The sequence below is a fragment of the Triturus cristatus genome, chromosome 1_2, assembly GCF_964204655.1.
Source record: "Triturus cristatus chromosome 1_2, aTriCri1.1, whole genome shotgun sequence".
NCBI lineage: Eukaryota > Metazoa > Chordata > Amphibia > Caudata > Salamandridae > Triturus > Triturus cristatus.
In genome coordinates, this window is record NC_140580.1 from 452,639,654 (window position 1) to 452,656,343 (window position 16,690).

Consider the following 16,690-nt stretch of genomic DNA (forward strand, 5'->3'; position numbering starts at 1 on the left):
AAGCCACTTTAATAGCATTACAAAGTCATGTACATGCGCCTGAAAGTATAAATAAAATGATCACAGCTGTGTGGAGGACAAGCACTTTTTTTTGTAGAAACACTCAACTTCTGCCCAAGCAAAATATGTACTCCTAGCTCCCAAAAAGTGAGAAGAATATTATATCAGTCTACTGGAATTTGGCGTCCGGATCGACTGCAAGCGGCAAACAAAACAAACAAACAAACAAAAAAAAAACACACACATTAGACAGCACAATTTGACATAGTGTTATTTCAGGATTTTAACAACTTTAAATAATGCCTGGGCAAAGTTGCTCCACATTAACACCTAGACCCAGTAACAGTCACTGGAAGGTGAATCATTAACCTTCGCAAAGGATCTGGCGCTGCACAGAACTATATTTAGCGCTTTTGATCCAGAATCTATTTTTGGGCTCAAATCCACAAACTATGGAGCAGACGCAGAATTTTGCAGAAAACATTGCAGAGGCATGAATAAATAAATACAGAATTCCAGTGGCCCTGAACAGAATTAATATAAGCTGAGACTACGCGACTGCAGTAACTCTTTACATTTAACAACCTAGGTGACAGTTCCAAACAGCCTGTTGAAAGACTAAATTCACAATGAAGTGCTTTGTGAAGCCTGCTGCCAATTGAAGCTTCTAAATTATAAGAAGGGTAATGTGGCTCTGAATTTAAACCATTCAAACAGGAGAGATAGGTCATCATATTCATGCAAAAGTAATCTATTCTCCACATCTGAAATTATTAGTGTTCTTTATATAGTTTTGTCTGAATCTATGTGTAAGATCCCTGCAGCATCACCTTCCTTGCTTTGATCAGGATGAGTGTCAGTTTCACAAATCCTATTGATACTTTGCATAAACTGTTCACAGTTGTATTAGTTTGAGCTTAGTGAAGCACTTCCACAGGCACCACCAATAGGCAGTAGACAGGAACATCATGACGATCCATTTGTATAAAAGTCCATGTAAAACTGTTCATAGTTAAATTTAAAAGATGACTCCGAGTACAAGTTATTCTTGGAATTGACGTTATGCTGTGGAGGTCTTACAATTATAGAGAATGATTGGCTAATGTCAAAGCAGTCCTCCAGGCTCTGTATGTGGCATCAACACAAGTAGCGTATATTGAATATACTTGCTGAACAAAGGATTTGAGACAGATGTTCATCAAGTCTTAACGCCAAGAGAATTCAAGGAATGTTTAGATCCTGGGAGTTGGGGCATCGAACAAAAATAACTTGCAAGCAGATGCCCATTCTTTGTGGAGAGAGGCACTCCTCTACTTTGATCTGTTGTCTTTTACTCCTTAACCCAGCAGCCTGTTGCAGGTGGCTTAACACTAGGCCTCTGTGCTCTATATTGATCATAAATATGTTCCTATGTTATTATCTTGTGCAATAAACAGGCATATTGTCACATTAACCCCTTGAGTGCCCATGACGAGATAGTCTCGTCATGGGCACAGTGCAACCGCGGCCCATGACGAGACCATCTCGTCATGAGCCCCGCCCGCTAATGAAACGCCCGGCACAGGGCGTGGAAAGGGCGGGGCACACAAGGGGTTAAATGTGTGTTACTTTAACAGAGCTACATAGGAACAGAAGTGGAAAGTATGGCGAAGCAAAGGAATCACTAGAATTCAATAAAACAAGTTCTCTATGCTCTCAACATTTGAATTTTGGTGCAAACAATAGTGCCTAGGTTACTAGTAATGAGATTCCCTAGCATGAGGTAAAAGTGGGCTCTAAAATACTTGAACCCCTTCCATGCGGCGCAAATTCCGCCGCGGTGCTGACCGTTTCTTGCGCGGGCGGGCTCATGACGGAACGGTTCCGTCATGAGCACAGCTCAACCGACGCTCATGACGGGACCGTTCCGTCATGAGCATGGAAGGGGTTAATAAATTAAGAATGGAACAAAACCAGGGGATGGTGGCAATGCACGTACAGTGTTTAGGTTGCTTCAGTGCACTGAGCGATGGACGTGGAATGAGGGGCCCTGGACGAAGGGTGCAGGGCAGAATGAAAAGAAAGCGAGACTATGTCAAATAGGCTTCTTGTATATGGTGGGTGCCACGATAAGTGCTAAGAACCTGCACTTCCATTTGCCAAAGACATTTTCCAGTTCAATCCTATGACGGATTTTAACAACTGCAAAGAATCTTAGGCAGAAGATAAAGGATGTGGGAAAGTTTAACAGCAATCCTAACATAATACAAGTATTTTGCTAAGGAAGGGAGCAAAAGAGTAGCACCCATAAAATAGAACATGCTTATACAACTGACAAACGGGAACATTTGTGAGGGAAAATTTGTACATTTGGGTACTTTCCCAACTTATAACAGTTATGGATGTTCAAAGTTGAGTAGAGCTGAAGAGGCAGGCAAATTGGGCTATTTATGGAATCAAACTTAGGCTGGAAATGGAAAACAAAAATGTGTTTGGATGCATTGCACCTCAAGACTAAAAGAGATTGGGTACATACGGTCAGTGCCAATGGCAACCTAGTTAAATGCTTGGTGGGAGAAGCGGTACTACAGTACTTCCAGATGCAGTTTAAATCCACAAATGTGGAAGTAAGGCGTACCCCCACCTACAGAAGAGCAAACTAGAAATCAACCATTTGCTTTCGTTTTTCCTCAATGCCCTTTCTCTAAACCCATCAAAAAGAGGATACGAGAGTGGGTTAGGTGGAACCTTTGGCCCCCTGCCCTCATTATGCTATCCTTCTGAACTTGCTCTCCCAATGCCACCTTGTGATCAGTGAATGGCTGTTTGAGTCACAAGAGATGGTGTTGTACAAAAGGAATGTTTTACCTTTATATTCTGATATTTATAATAGATTGGAGTTGCTGCTCCAACCACCTTTTACCATTCACCTTTTGCTCTGAAAATTAAAGCATGGCTTGCAGAAGTGACCATTTCATCTCACCCTATAAAAGGTGATATTGTTTCTTTAATGGAAAATTGTATAGAATATGTGGGGAGGGTTTAATGAATTCGATCAAGAAATATTTTTCCACTAAATGCGATATTAAAAATAAGATTATGCAGTTAGTCTTTTTATTTTCTTTGTAGGGCGTAGTTTAAGATTTCTTTATCACTCCTATAACAAAATATAAGTCCATGATATTGTAATGAATTTTTATTTTTAACTTGAGCTTTATGACTAACACAATTTTATTGAGATTTTCACAAAAAGATGAGTAGTAATATTTGCATAACACACATTTGTATAAATACATATGGCATATTGTGATACTCAAACCAAAAACGTGCATATACACAATCATATACAACGATATTTGTATTACAACTATATGAGGGAAACAGTAAATTAAAAGTGTCATCACTGCTAAGCTGTTTTCCAGTTCTTTCTAGTATCTACTCAATAAAATACATTTTTAACACTTAATTTAACAATATCCCCCACCCTCCCTTCCTCTAGCGTCCTATATGATCGTTTATTCACAATACGTTACAATCTTCTCATTTAAAAATATACTTTTCCTATATTAAAGTAGACCTGTATATTCTGGTATATCACATTAAGTCGAGTTTCAGGGGTGTGATAGGAGGGGCACCCTGTATGCTGTGTTAGACTGCCGGAGGCGTGGACTCGCTCCAGGATGGTAGAGTCGCCTTGGGAGCGTTATGACTATTATAATGCAAATATGGATTCTGTATAGGTTTACATTCCAGTAAAATAAATCGCAATCTTCTGTGAATTATCGTATTAGATCAGAACAGAGGCAATACTAATGAAAAGTAGTCTGTATACAATATGGTTCAAGAACTTGTGCGAAGCATGGAGGTGCTGTGTTGGTTTATTTAAGGTGCTGAGAATCTTAAAGAACAAACATCTTTGGCAATAAAAGGAGGCCCTTTATGTACTTATTTTAAACAAAACATCTACACGGCTGGGCTGTCGATTACTTGGTCTCTCCCCAATGGGCCTATAGACAAGAGAATTGTTTAAGATGATGATCTTATGGAAAATTAAAGGGTGTAAAAGGCAGAGTGAAGAGAAGGTCAAGGAGTTTAGCAATGAACTCTGAATAAGATGGGTGGAGGTGAGAAGTTTGAATCTAGGTGTCAGATGAAGTTGGAATGGTTTGTACAGCTGGCAACCATGCATTTCAATATAGGAGAGTCTTGTTGAGGCACTGATGGGTACATGTCTATATAGTATAGTAGCAAGGGCATATCCTTTGTTATCAGAAGGTGGTAAAATGTTATAGTCTTTGTTGAAAACCAGAAAACCAGAAAACCAGAAAACTTACCAAACCTTCGCTTCCACAGCGATCAGGAGAAAACATCCATGTTTGTCAGAGGGATACCGCCATTCAAATTATAGAACTCAAGTACCTGTTTTTTTGTCACAGATAAAACTAAACTAACCTTAACCAAAGTAATCTAGGCTAATGAACTTTCCAGCACTATCAAGAGCTGGGGGTCCACCAGCACAGGAAAACAGTAGATTTAAACAACAGACTAAGATAGTCCAAAAACATTGTAGCCCTCGGTGTCATAATTAGGCCTTCAGATTCATGTTTAAACTATATTCATTTCGGTTTGTGAGGAGAGACAAAGTTAACCCCAAAAACATGAGATGACTGGATGCAAAAGTGACTAGTACCAGTGTGAACTGGCGAGAAACCACAATCCTACCCAATTAAATCTCCAATGTTAATGCTTGTGCTAGTGAACAGTAATCTGAACTTTTCCTAGTCCTTCTTGCTACACATTCCATCTGAACGGAGGATCTGCCCCCATCTTCCCAATAAGAACCCTACTTTCAAAGAAAATCTTAACAAAATGGGACAAGAAAGAGAAACAAAGACTTGCTTCTTTTCCTCCATCACCCAACTAGCTGTACGAAATGGACTCCTCCACCCAAAGTCTAAAAGGCTAAAATTTCCTTGTTAAAGTGGCTTTGAAACCGCCTGGGGAGAAAAACCCTTGCAAAACGACAGTAACATGCAACTGTGGACCTAAACCGATCTAGATCACCATTGAAAGTCTTCCTCAATGACTGGAAATGCCACAAGCTTTAAACAATTTAACCAACAAGCAGAATGTTTGTGTCTTAGAGTAGGTTAGGATTGCCTTTCTAATGTCCAAACAGTGCATCTTCTCAACTTCCTTGGAAGGAGGTAAGGAATAAAGTGGGCAAAATAATTCCTTAGCTTCAATGAAACCAAGAGCTAATTTTGAGTTTGTATAACAAGTTGACTTGAACCCTAAAAGTATGCTTCAGAATGAATATAAACAAAAACAAAAAAAGGGTGCATTCCCCCCCCCCCCTCTCGTCGGGCTGAGGTAGTAGCAAGAAGATGCTTCTGGAGTTCATACATTTTACATCAGTCTGATTCAATCGCTCAAAAGGATAACCCATCTGTATGCTCAAAGAACCATCCCCAAGTTATATACAAGGAGATGGGTCACTGTGGAAAAAAATCCATTAAGAGCCCAAAATCAAAAGCTGCACCATCATGTAATTCATCCCCTCCAGAGTTCCTTGCAATCAGTCCAATTAATATACAGGGTCAAGCCATGCAACATTATGTAAAGCCATCATGCAAAAACTGTAGTCTGTCAAGCGCTACCTGTGTGCCCTTGTGTATAATACTGTGGCTGCCAAGTGAGGTTTTAGGGAAAATTGAGTTGACTTCTCATTTAGCAGGTAATTTATATATCTGTTAACTGTGGGGTCCTGTGAGCTACTGAGAAACAGTTCCTCCTTTCTGTACTACAAGACATATCTTTTCCATTTTGCTGTGTGCTAGGTCTTCAAACCTCTTTAATAATGTCCATACATCTTTTTGGGAGAGCTAAATGCCCAAACTAAATTTATTCAGGAACCAGGCTGTAGGACTTAGGATGACTGTCTCTGGGTAAATAACCTTCCCTCATGGATGGAGAGAATGTTCTTTGATGTCGGCAAGTTCATCATTTATCCCTTTGCCATCTTCGTTGGATATAAAAACTATGTTTGTCATGTACATTGAGGAGCTACAGGGATTACAGTCAAGCAACTGTTGCACTTGCTTACCACTACTGTTATCAGAGGGACTGGTGGAAAAACATAGGCAAATTTCCTTGGCCCAGCTATCAACAGGGCATTCCCCAGGGACCGATGGTGCAGGTGCCTGAATGTGAAGTTTTGTCATTTCACGTTTTCTGGTGTTGTGAATAGATCTACCTATATACCCCACTCTTGGATCACCCTTAACTGCAGTTGCTGGTCTGCTTTAAATGCCTTCCTTAAGGTTTCTAAGGTGTGTCTCGGAATACACTGGACTGTTTCCAGCAAGAAGGGTGGGAACAAAACAGGGTGAGAACACAGAGCTAAATAGGGCAGTTTGTTAGGCTAGGGCAGTTTGTTAGGCCAGGCAGAAAGCCAGAAGATCAAATATACTGGAAACACATTATCTGTCCACAATATCTTGCATAAAAGGTACAGATACAGTGAAACAACCACTTTTTTGACAGACAGTAATGACAGTGCCCATCCAAAACAGATAGTACGACGCGGAGTTAATTAGCCGGAAGACTATAAGTCAACTTCAATGTATACAATGTGTTAAGCTATCGAGCACTTGCATTGTGTGCAACCTACATTACAAGTTTATGAAGGCAGAACAGCACAATAGCGCCTGAAAAGTGTATACGCTGCAGAAAGACTTAAGTGTTTACAGATCCAGATACGGCACTGTATTAAAGCAATGTCAGCCAGTCACACACTTACTTGCTAAAAGTAAACAGGAAAGAGCGACCACATGCAGTTGTTGGATTGAAATATCGTATCTGTCCATGAAGAGGTCAAGAAGATAAACAGCAAGATGGCGTGCAGCCGGACATAGCTTGAATCGATTGCTCACAATGGCAATCAGATCTGCAAAATACCGTCTTAAATTCAACTGTGGAGATTGTCCTTTGTAAGATGGTAGTTTCAGCTCCTACGAAGACGGGGGGAAAAAAGCATACCCATTTATGGAAACAAATTGCCGAGCATCTTCCAATAGCTTAATAAATAAGTTACAGACTGGGAAAACAACAATACAAACTAAAAACAGGATGACATGCTGCAGTAGAGGCATTTTACGGCAACACACATTTTCAATGGTTCGTTCCATACAATGACCACCAAAGTGCCATAAAAAATAATAATCAGTAAGACCCATAACCCGTCATCCCCTTAAGCCCTGCATAAACTAAATGGTTGGACTCGCCCAAAATGTTTTCAGGGCTCATGAGAACACACACACACACACACACACACACACACACACACACAACTGTATTTCAAGTAAAACAAAACATGGTAAAGTGCACCCCACGCTACTAACAAAATGCACAAAGTTATCACACCATCTAGAATAATACCACCAGCCAAGCCAGCAGGAGGATAACTTAGACTTTTGTTTTTCAGGAATAACCCCTTCTACGTCATGCTTACCACATACATCTTGGAAGTGACTATTCTGCATGTTGGCACGCAAAACAAGCATTGGCATAGCCAATAGGTCTCGCCTTTGGGACCTTATAAGTGTTTAGCCATGCAACAGTTTCATAACTAAATACTTATAAGGTCCCAAAAGCGAGACCTATTGGCTATGCAAAGCGGCCCTGCGGCCGCGAAAGTGAAAGTAATCGCGTTAAAGCGTGGCGCGCGCACCCGCGCACATGCACTGTAGCTCTAGGCTGGCCTGGTAGCACTTTCTGGAGTCCTCTCAATAAGTCTCGCCAGACCAGCGCATGCGCTGAGTCAGGCGAGATAGGCTGGCCTGGTAGCACTTTCTGGAGTCCTCTCAATAAGTCTCGCCAGAACAGCGCATGCGCTGTGTCAGACGAGACTTAAAAAAATATTTCTTTCTGTGGTTTAAATAACCTATAAGATTCTAGTGGGCTTTTTGGATGGAAATCCAGTGTTTTAACTGTGAACTAAACCCCTTTAAGCAAAGGTAATGCATCCAGGACTTTAAACGCAAAAAGTAAAGTGACAAGTTTTCACTATCTGCTGCTTGAATTAGCAGTTCAGAAAAGGCCCGTGGAAAAAACAATTAGAGGACTGAAGCAGTGGTCAGATATATACACAACACAAAATGCAAACGGTTAGTTAATTGTGCAAGGACTGTTTGAAAGTACCATTCAGTAGTGTTTGAGCAAAGTTGTGCACATTTCTGGATGCAACTATACTTGAATCACTGCACATCGGGTTTGCACAACATCTATTTTTAGGGTATCTCAAAGATAAAACTTCTGTTATTCCCAAGCGTTAAGGAGTGCCATTAAGAAGTCATATTTATCAAAACGTATACACATTTCTTTGCAAAATATTTTACATGCTGGTGTTCCATGCACAACTAATAAGTTTTGCATTTTTTGATGTACCCATGACTTGCAAGTGGTACTTCATGAAGAGTAGGCAGAAGGCATTCACCTCGAATAGGTGTCAGTTTCCTAAAATGATCAAATAATTGCTTACAAGTATTCTCTCAGGAAACGTTTCGTTAGTCATTTATTGCCCCAGTTCCTGGAGGATGTAGGGTAACTTTTGAATCTACTGGAATTCTGAATTGTCTTCACTAACCCGTTACCCGGTATAGCAGAGGGTGGAAGTGGGCGAGACTGGTGCTCAGGAAGGGCTTGGTTTGAACACCTCTGGAGGCTGAGTCCCTAACTAAACATTATAATCAAATACACAGTGCCTTCACCTAGTTCTCCCACGAATTATACAGAACTAAAGCAATAAATACGCTCAAATAAAGATCCAAGTACAGCATGAGCAGCTTTTCAAGATAGGCTTCCTACTATAAGGGAGGTTTAGCACTGGCGGTCTGAATTTTGTTAGGGAATTCAACAGACCTAGAACAACTTCACCCATCCGAATTGCAGAATCGAAGAACATAAGCATATACACTGCTCAGAATGTGAGCGAACATTCATGAAGCTCTAATCGCCCTCAATTAGAATGAAGGGTCTGATGCACAAAATTTATATTCACAAAAATTGGTTGCAAACCGTACTCAGACTTTTTACGAACGAATAGCAATTTTGCAAACCGACCTGTGTACTTGTGGGTTAGTTCACAGAATTCTGAACCGCAGTAGGCCGTAATCAGACCTTACTCATCAATATTCAAGCAGTAGGTTGTGAATTACAAAACAATATGGCAGGATACCATCACAGGAATTGTAGCTTGCTGGGGTAAAGCAGACCACCATTATCTGTTAACGCATTTTAAATGTAGCCAGTTTTTTAGGTCTCGTCTGATTCAGCGCTTGCGCTGATCTGGCCGAGACATTTTGTATACAGGCTTTTCAAAGTGCTGCCGTGGCCTAAAGCTTCAGTGCACGTGAACATGCACGCGCGCAGCGCCATGTGTCTTTCCTCCGTAGCACGTGATCGTAATCTCGATCACTTTCACTTTCGCGGCCGCATCATTGCCAAAGCTTGTGTATGTATTAAGGCCACATTCAGGGATTTCTTACAGCGTGAACGATCTTCGAGTAAACAATTAACATCCCACCAGGGAGGTTCTATGCAGTCGAGGCCAGACCGATACCAAGGCAACCTCTTGAGCTCTGCAATTCATGATTCTGTAAGAACAGCTCGTAACTTTGTTTGGTTTCATCATTAGTCAGTTCTGATTTTATCTACAGTTTCATGACTCTCCACGCACTAATCTCGGTTTTAATTATGGTGTCCAGTTTAATGACGGAGGGTCGTGATTTTATCAACCTCTGCCCCCTCACGCCGTCGTTACGCACCCCTCCATCTAACAGCCTCTCGCCCCCTCTTTCTTTACCATTCTCTCTGTCATCCGATCTCTTTACTCTTCCTGTCTGTACACCTTCTGCTTCTTATTCTCCCTGTCTCGATCTTACTCTCCGTTGTGGTCTCTGCCTCACCGGCGTCTCCCCTCCCATCCGCCTCTGTTTTCGTTTTGTCGTTTTCTTTCCTTCCCCGCTCCACCACGCTTTGCCCTCCTGCACTCTTCTGCCGTCGCCGCTTCGCTCCCTTTCTGTCGAACCTTTCCCTCCCCTTCCTTCTGCTCGTCGCTTCTTCCCAGTCATTTCTCGCCCCTTCATTCTCCCCTCGCCCACTCCCTCTCCACCCTCGGTCTCTCCCTCTCCACCCTCTTCCCTCGCTCTCCCTTCTCCCGTGAGAGAGCAGGTGCAGGGGTGGGAGTCAGGGGCAGTCGTCTTTAGCACATTAACCTTTTCCGGGCTGTGCACAGGGGTCCAGACACATTACAAATGGTCAGCTTTAATCATGATGTCAGCTCATTAACCCGCAGAGACCCCTCACTGCAAAACCATTTCAGAGCCAGTCCTTCATCGCCGGGCTCGGCCGCGCCTACATCCCTGTCCGTCCAAACAGTCCCGCCTGTCTAAGTCGACCTGCTTGGCCCCAGCCCTGCCTGCCCCGCGTGCCTCGCCATCCTGCCTCTGCCTTCACCCAGTTACGTGCTTTCATCTCTGCCTGTCCATATAGACCTGATAGTCCCCGGCCCTGCCTTCAGCTGTGCTTTCATCCCAGCCCTGCCCGCCCCGTTCCTTCGCCCTCCCTGTCCACCCAAACCCGCCTGCCCGTAACCCTCTAGCTCTCTGTACTGCCTGTCTCCTCCCCTCCCCCTCCCGCCTTGCCGATAGCAACACATTGCTTTCCACTAGCTTTTTGTTTGACACTCGTATTTTTGGCCCCATCTTCGATGGTTTTTATTTGTGTTAGCCTGTCCTTGCTCCTAGCCTAGTTATCTCTCCGACTCATTTAAATATTCTGCAAGTGTCGGATTTTCGGGGACTTTCTTCTTTTTCTAAAAGCCCTCCATGAGAGTGCATGTGTTTCCCCCATGCTTTGCGTTTTCCCACTTCTCACAGCACATTTCGCTCCCTAGAATTATAAACAAAATATTTTCCACCACTTTGTCTTAAGCGGTCACTTTGATGGAGATTTGCACGTTAAGCCTCCATAATGTGCCCTTACTCTCCACGTTGCACTCTTGTTCGTTCACTTCCAGCTCCCCATGTTGCTCTGTCAGTTTGCGTCCGCCACCTGTGCCTTCCAGGCTGCTTCCCCCTGCACACCCCAGTGGTGCTTCTTTCTGCCTGCCCTTTGTGTTGCTTACCCGCTCTCTCAGATTCCACCCCTCTTTTGCTTTCCACAACTGGTTTCTTCCCTCCACCTAATCACGTAGGATCAGTAAAGAAAAAAAAGCATTTGCAATGCAATAGGTCTCGCATTTACTGGGGGACGGGCTACCCACATTTCCTGCTTGTTTTTTCTTCTTCAACGCAGTGCTGTGTGGTATGTTAGTATCCCTCGAATGCAAAGACCAGACTGTGAATAAAGGACACAACATCATTTAAAACAAAAAACCCACTGTACAACTAAATCTGTACAACTGTAATCTGTACAACTAGTATCAATAAATGCGTTTTCTAGAAGTGAACCACTCCATAATTGTCAAGTGTCCCACTCAATAACTGTCAGCTATGGCTTTTGCGAGTGGAGTGATCGCCATTCAGATGCCGAGAGGAGCCATCCTGTGCATGTGCATTTTGTATGGGCATCTTTATGTTGCAAGTACCTTATACTGCTAGCATTATGTAAAACTCTTTTTTTGCAAGCTCAAGCAGAGCTGTCATTTTGGCTCGATGTCAGCATCTTTATTGCTGCCGTAACTGAAGAGATAACATGATTTCTGTTTGACAGCATTCCTTTCAGATCTGCCAGAACACTGAACAGAAATACTCAAAGCTGTCTGGTACTTGCTTCTTATGCTGCTGTTAAAAGTTTCAGCTACAAAGTCGTTTTCCGGTCCTACCTTTGTCTTTTAAAGAAAGAGGGGGGTCGTAATTTAAATAAAAAACAAGCAAACAGGGAAACGTGAAGGGCTGCCTTCTTCAATGACTGTTGAATATTGTTTTCTTTTTCTTACTTTTTTAAAGAGAACAAATATGGAGTTTTTTCTTTATTGTATATGTCTGGAGATAGTTGCTTTACTTACTTATACATTTTATGCTATTTTGTATTTGTATGTTTTATGACAAGCAGACTGAAGAAAGTTGTAGCATCTTTATTAAGATGATGAGAGCAACCCCCAGTTACATCTGCTCCCCGCAACTGCCAGCACTCCTCTGTCTAGCATCCAGTTCCCATGGATACCCCAGAAGAATCCAGGCTCCGTCACTAAGGCAACCCATGAGCTACCTGATATCAAGACACAACACATCTCCTTTCCTTACAATATAATAATACAACTGGAATAACAAGTGTACTTTAAGCATTAATAACAATGGTATCTATATACATTTTATACATCCTAATCAACACAAGAACAATCAATAAGTTACATAATCATTAAGCCATCTCGGAGTCTTCCGGGTACGTTTGTCTTTACATGTTTCATCGACCCCCTTGTGACCATTGTTGTCACTACTCCCTGATGCACAAGACTTCACCTCCAATTTGTTACATAAGGTTACATTACGAATGTTCCACACCTTACCATCGTTTAACCCGACACTGTTACCACGAATCTTTGTTATTCGCTTCGGTACAGACCACTTCGATAACCCCCTCCTCTGAGACCCAACACTATATGTCCTCACCCAGTCACCAATGGTGAAATGTCTCTCATTCCTTTTTATTTTTGCATTGTGTCTTTGTACATATTTATCCTGATGTTTCATTACCCTATATTCCAAACTCCTAGTGCAAACTGGTCTAGAAAATCCCTTTAACATCCACCCTGGAGTAACCTTGGTACCTGGTTGCCTGCCTTTAAGAAGTTTAAATGGTGACTCCTTGGTAACTGAGTGAGGTGTGGTACGGTAATTCCACAACATTTCTTTTACCGCCTCTTTACAATCTCCACCACTTTCCTCAGCTAATTGTATACACTCCTTTAACACTCTGTTGAACCTTTCTACCAGGCCGTTTTCTCTTGGATTATAGACAGCCGTAGTGTGATGTATGATGCCCATTTTGTTCAGGTATGAGTTAAATTCACTAGATATTAGTTGTGGACCATTGTCCGTTAGTAACTTTTCTGGGCACCCTTCCCTGCGGAAGATCTGGTCACAAAACTCTATAATATTACAGGCTTTAATGTCATTTGTGAAAGCTACCTCCGGCCACTTAGAATAATAATCTATTAGTACTATTGCAAACTTATTGGTGATGCCCTTGGATGAAAATGGGCCACAAATGTCCATAGCAACCCTCTCCCATGGTCTGCTTGGAAATTGTGTTGAGGAAATGGTTGATTCTTCTACCCTATGAGTTTTGTCACTACACATACATTCCATGCAGTCACGAACGTATTCCTCAATATTCCTGTCCATCCCAGGCCACCAAAATGTCTCTCTGGCCTTCCTTTTCATTCCCGACATGCCACTATGTCCCTCATGTATCAAATTGAGTAATCTGTTGTAAAGGCTAGTCGGGACTACTAACCTACCATTCCTGCGTAGTACACCTTCTACCACAGATAGCTCTGTCCATACTGTCCAGAATTCACCAAATTTTTTTTTTTAAGATAATATCCGGAACAGATGGATTTGATAATTCACTCATTAACTCTGTGATGGTCTTATCTTTGTTTAAAGCTTCCTTCCATTCATCACAAGATATAGCACCTTTACACGATCCCACTACCTCCGCTACCACACAATCATCATTGTGGTCTGTGTCATTGTCATCACCCTCCAATGGTAACCGTGAAAGGCAGTCAGCATTAACATTGCGATTCCCCGGTACATACTGTAATGAAAAATCATATCCCTGTAATCTGTACAGCCATTTGGCTATTCTAGGAGTAGCCTTAGCAGCTCCTTTGGTTGTGAATAACTCTATCAGAGGTTTATGGTCTGACCTAACCTCAAAGCGAGTGCCCCATATGTAATTCCTGAAATATGTTACACCCCACCAACACGCGAGTGCTTCTTTCTCGATTACAGAGTAAGTTGCCTCAGCCCCTTTCAGAGTGCGTGACGCGAATGCTACTATTCGTTCTTGATCCAAATACTTTTGCATAAGGACAGCACCCAAACCATAAGCACTTGCATCGACTACAATGATACTCCGATGTGACGGATTGAACGGTTTCAAGTGAACAGATTTTACAATCTGTTCTTTAATATAAGTGAAATCATTTTGGCATTCTTCTGTCCAATTAAACTTCTCTCCCTTCTTCATTAAGATTCTGAGTCTGTGTACTTTGTCTGCAAAGTGATTGACAAACTTGGAATAGAATTCCGCCAGACCTAAGAAGGAACGTAACTGTTCTTTGTCTTGTGGTGATGGAGCATTTGTAATTGCATCTAATAATTTTTTTTTTGGTTTGACTCCTTCTTTAGACAAGGTATGTCCTAAGTATTCAATTTCTTGGACACCAAATTTGCATTTTTTGATTCCTACAGTTAAGCCTGCCTGTTGTAACTTCTCCAAAGTTTTAGTCAGCGTTTCATCATGCTCTAAACGATTTGCACCCCAGACTAAAATATCATCTTGAAACACCAATACTCTGTGTATTCCTGATAAAATTTTGGACATCACCCTCTGAAAAACCGCCGATGCCGAAGCTAGGCCAAAAGGCATTCTTATGAATTGAAAAGCTCCCTCCGGTGTTATAAAAGATGTGAGGTGTTTGGAAGATGGATTCAACTTAATCTGATGATAAGCATTAGATAGATCAATCAGAGAAAAATATGCCGCATTGTTCACAGAAGACACCATTTCATTTATGTGAGGTAATGGATAACGATCAATAAGAATGTTTCGATTTAGATCTCTTAAGTCCACACACATTCGTAAATTTCCGTCCGGTTTTTGTGCCAAAACTACCGGACTGAGCCATTCCGAAGATTCTATAGGTTCTATTACCTGAGCTTCGCACAATCTTTGTAGCTCTAATTTTAGTTTCTCCCTCAACGTGAATGGTACACTCCTCACCTTGTGAACACATGGTACATTTTGTGCTTTTAATTTAATACAGTGTTCAAATTTTTGTAAGCACCCTAGTTTCCCACTAAATAATTTTGGAAACTTGGTACACCATTTGCTAATTTCTGCTTCTTCCATAGTGAGAACCTGTTGTGGGTGATTTGGATTTAATGTGATCCCCAATTTTTTTTGTTCACACCATCCTAATAACGCTCTTCCCCTTTCCACTACACATACTTTGCTAGTAGTCGTCCTGCCTTTGTGAGATAACGTGCATTCAAAGTACCCTAACAAAGGAAGTTTAATCCCACAATATCCCACTGGTTCAACATCAGGCATTTTCAATTCATGACCACCAACTTTCTCCCACGCATATTTGTCAATGATAGTATATGGAGAACATGAATCTGCCCACACCGTTATCTTAGTTCCATTGATTCCTAAATCACACTTGGGGGGATTATAGTTCTCTGATACCTCATTTATCACATTATCGCATATGACCATTATCTCTACTTCTCCTTCATTACCTGAACTGTCATTCTCAACATCCTCTTCTATCGCATTTACTGGATGTTTCCATTTTGGATTAAATACAGACCCCGCTTTACACATGCGTGCCAGATGACCCACTTTCTTACATTTATAACATTTCTCCTTGACTGCATAACATTTCTCGGAATCGGCTGTATGTCTGGTGCTACCACATCTGTAGCATGCTTTGTTGTATTTTTGAGTAGTATATGTCTTATTGCTAATGTTTTCTTTCTTGTTACTTTGGTGTATGTTCTTATTTTCTACTGCACATACTTTTGTTGTGCTTGATTTATCTGTACTTAATTCTTTTACATATTTTGAAGTATTTTCGATCCTTCTTGCTATTTCTATGGTTTTCTTTAATGTTGGGTTATTCAGATCTAAAAGCCTCTCTTGAATTTTAATGTTGCTGGTTCTGTTTATGAATTGATCTCTTATGATTTCTTCATGAAGATCTTTAAATTTACATGTAGAAGCTAGTGTTCTTAATACAGAAATATATTGTTCTACAGTTTCTCCCGCTTGTTGCGACCTAGAAAAGAACTTATGCCTTTCTACTACTATGCTAGTTTTCTTCCCAAAGTTTTCCTCTAAAGCATTCTTTACACAAACATATTTCAGTGACAACTGTATCCTCATACAATATCTCTGTTACATCACCTTCCTCCTTATTCTCATCCTCATTGCCTTTTTCATCAATGACTATTTGTTTCACACTAGTGCCAATAGGTAATGTTTTTAAAACCTTCCTTCCTTCTATACCCAGATTATGTTTTAATATTGCAACTTTCCTGGAAGCTAGGAAGTCCTCTCCACCTATGGCCTCTAAGTAAGTTTCGAAGGATTCTATCCAATCCTCCCAAGGTAGAGTAGGTTCTCCTGGGTTTTGTAAAAATTTAGGAGGTGCAATAATAGATGATATATCCATCTTATTAATTAATTACACTAGCGTGATTAATTTATAATTAATACCATGTATATATGCAGTATTTGTAATGTGTGTACTGTTTAACTTAGTTAAAGTCAAGCGTGTATGTTTTGATGAACTCAGTTCAAGTAAACAGTTAAATAAAACAACAAATTAACAAAACAAATGTGGTCACCGTTGTCTGTGTCTCGTTAAAATGACGATGTAAATCCTGGAATACGTTTTGTTGAAGTTCTA

General features: G+C 41.2%; 1 protein-coding gene across 1 annotated transcript in view; it reads right to left on the reverse strand.

Annotated features, from left to right (window-relative positions):
- The window catches only part of CCNJ (cyclin J), a 91,901-nt gene that overhangs the window by 56,880 nt on the left and 18,331 nt on the right, over positions 1-16,690 (reverse strand). The window contains exon 3 of the mRNA XM_085606169.1: positions 6,782-6,992. Coding sequence (XP_085462295.1) covers positions 6,782-6,992 — 211 coding nt within the window. The remainder of the gene's footprint in view (positions 1-6,781; positions 6,993-16,690) is intronic.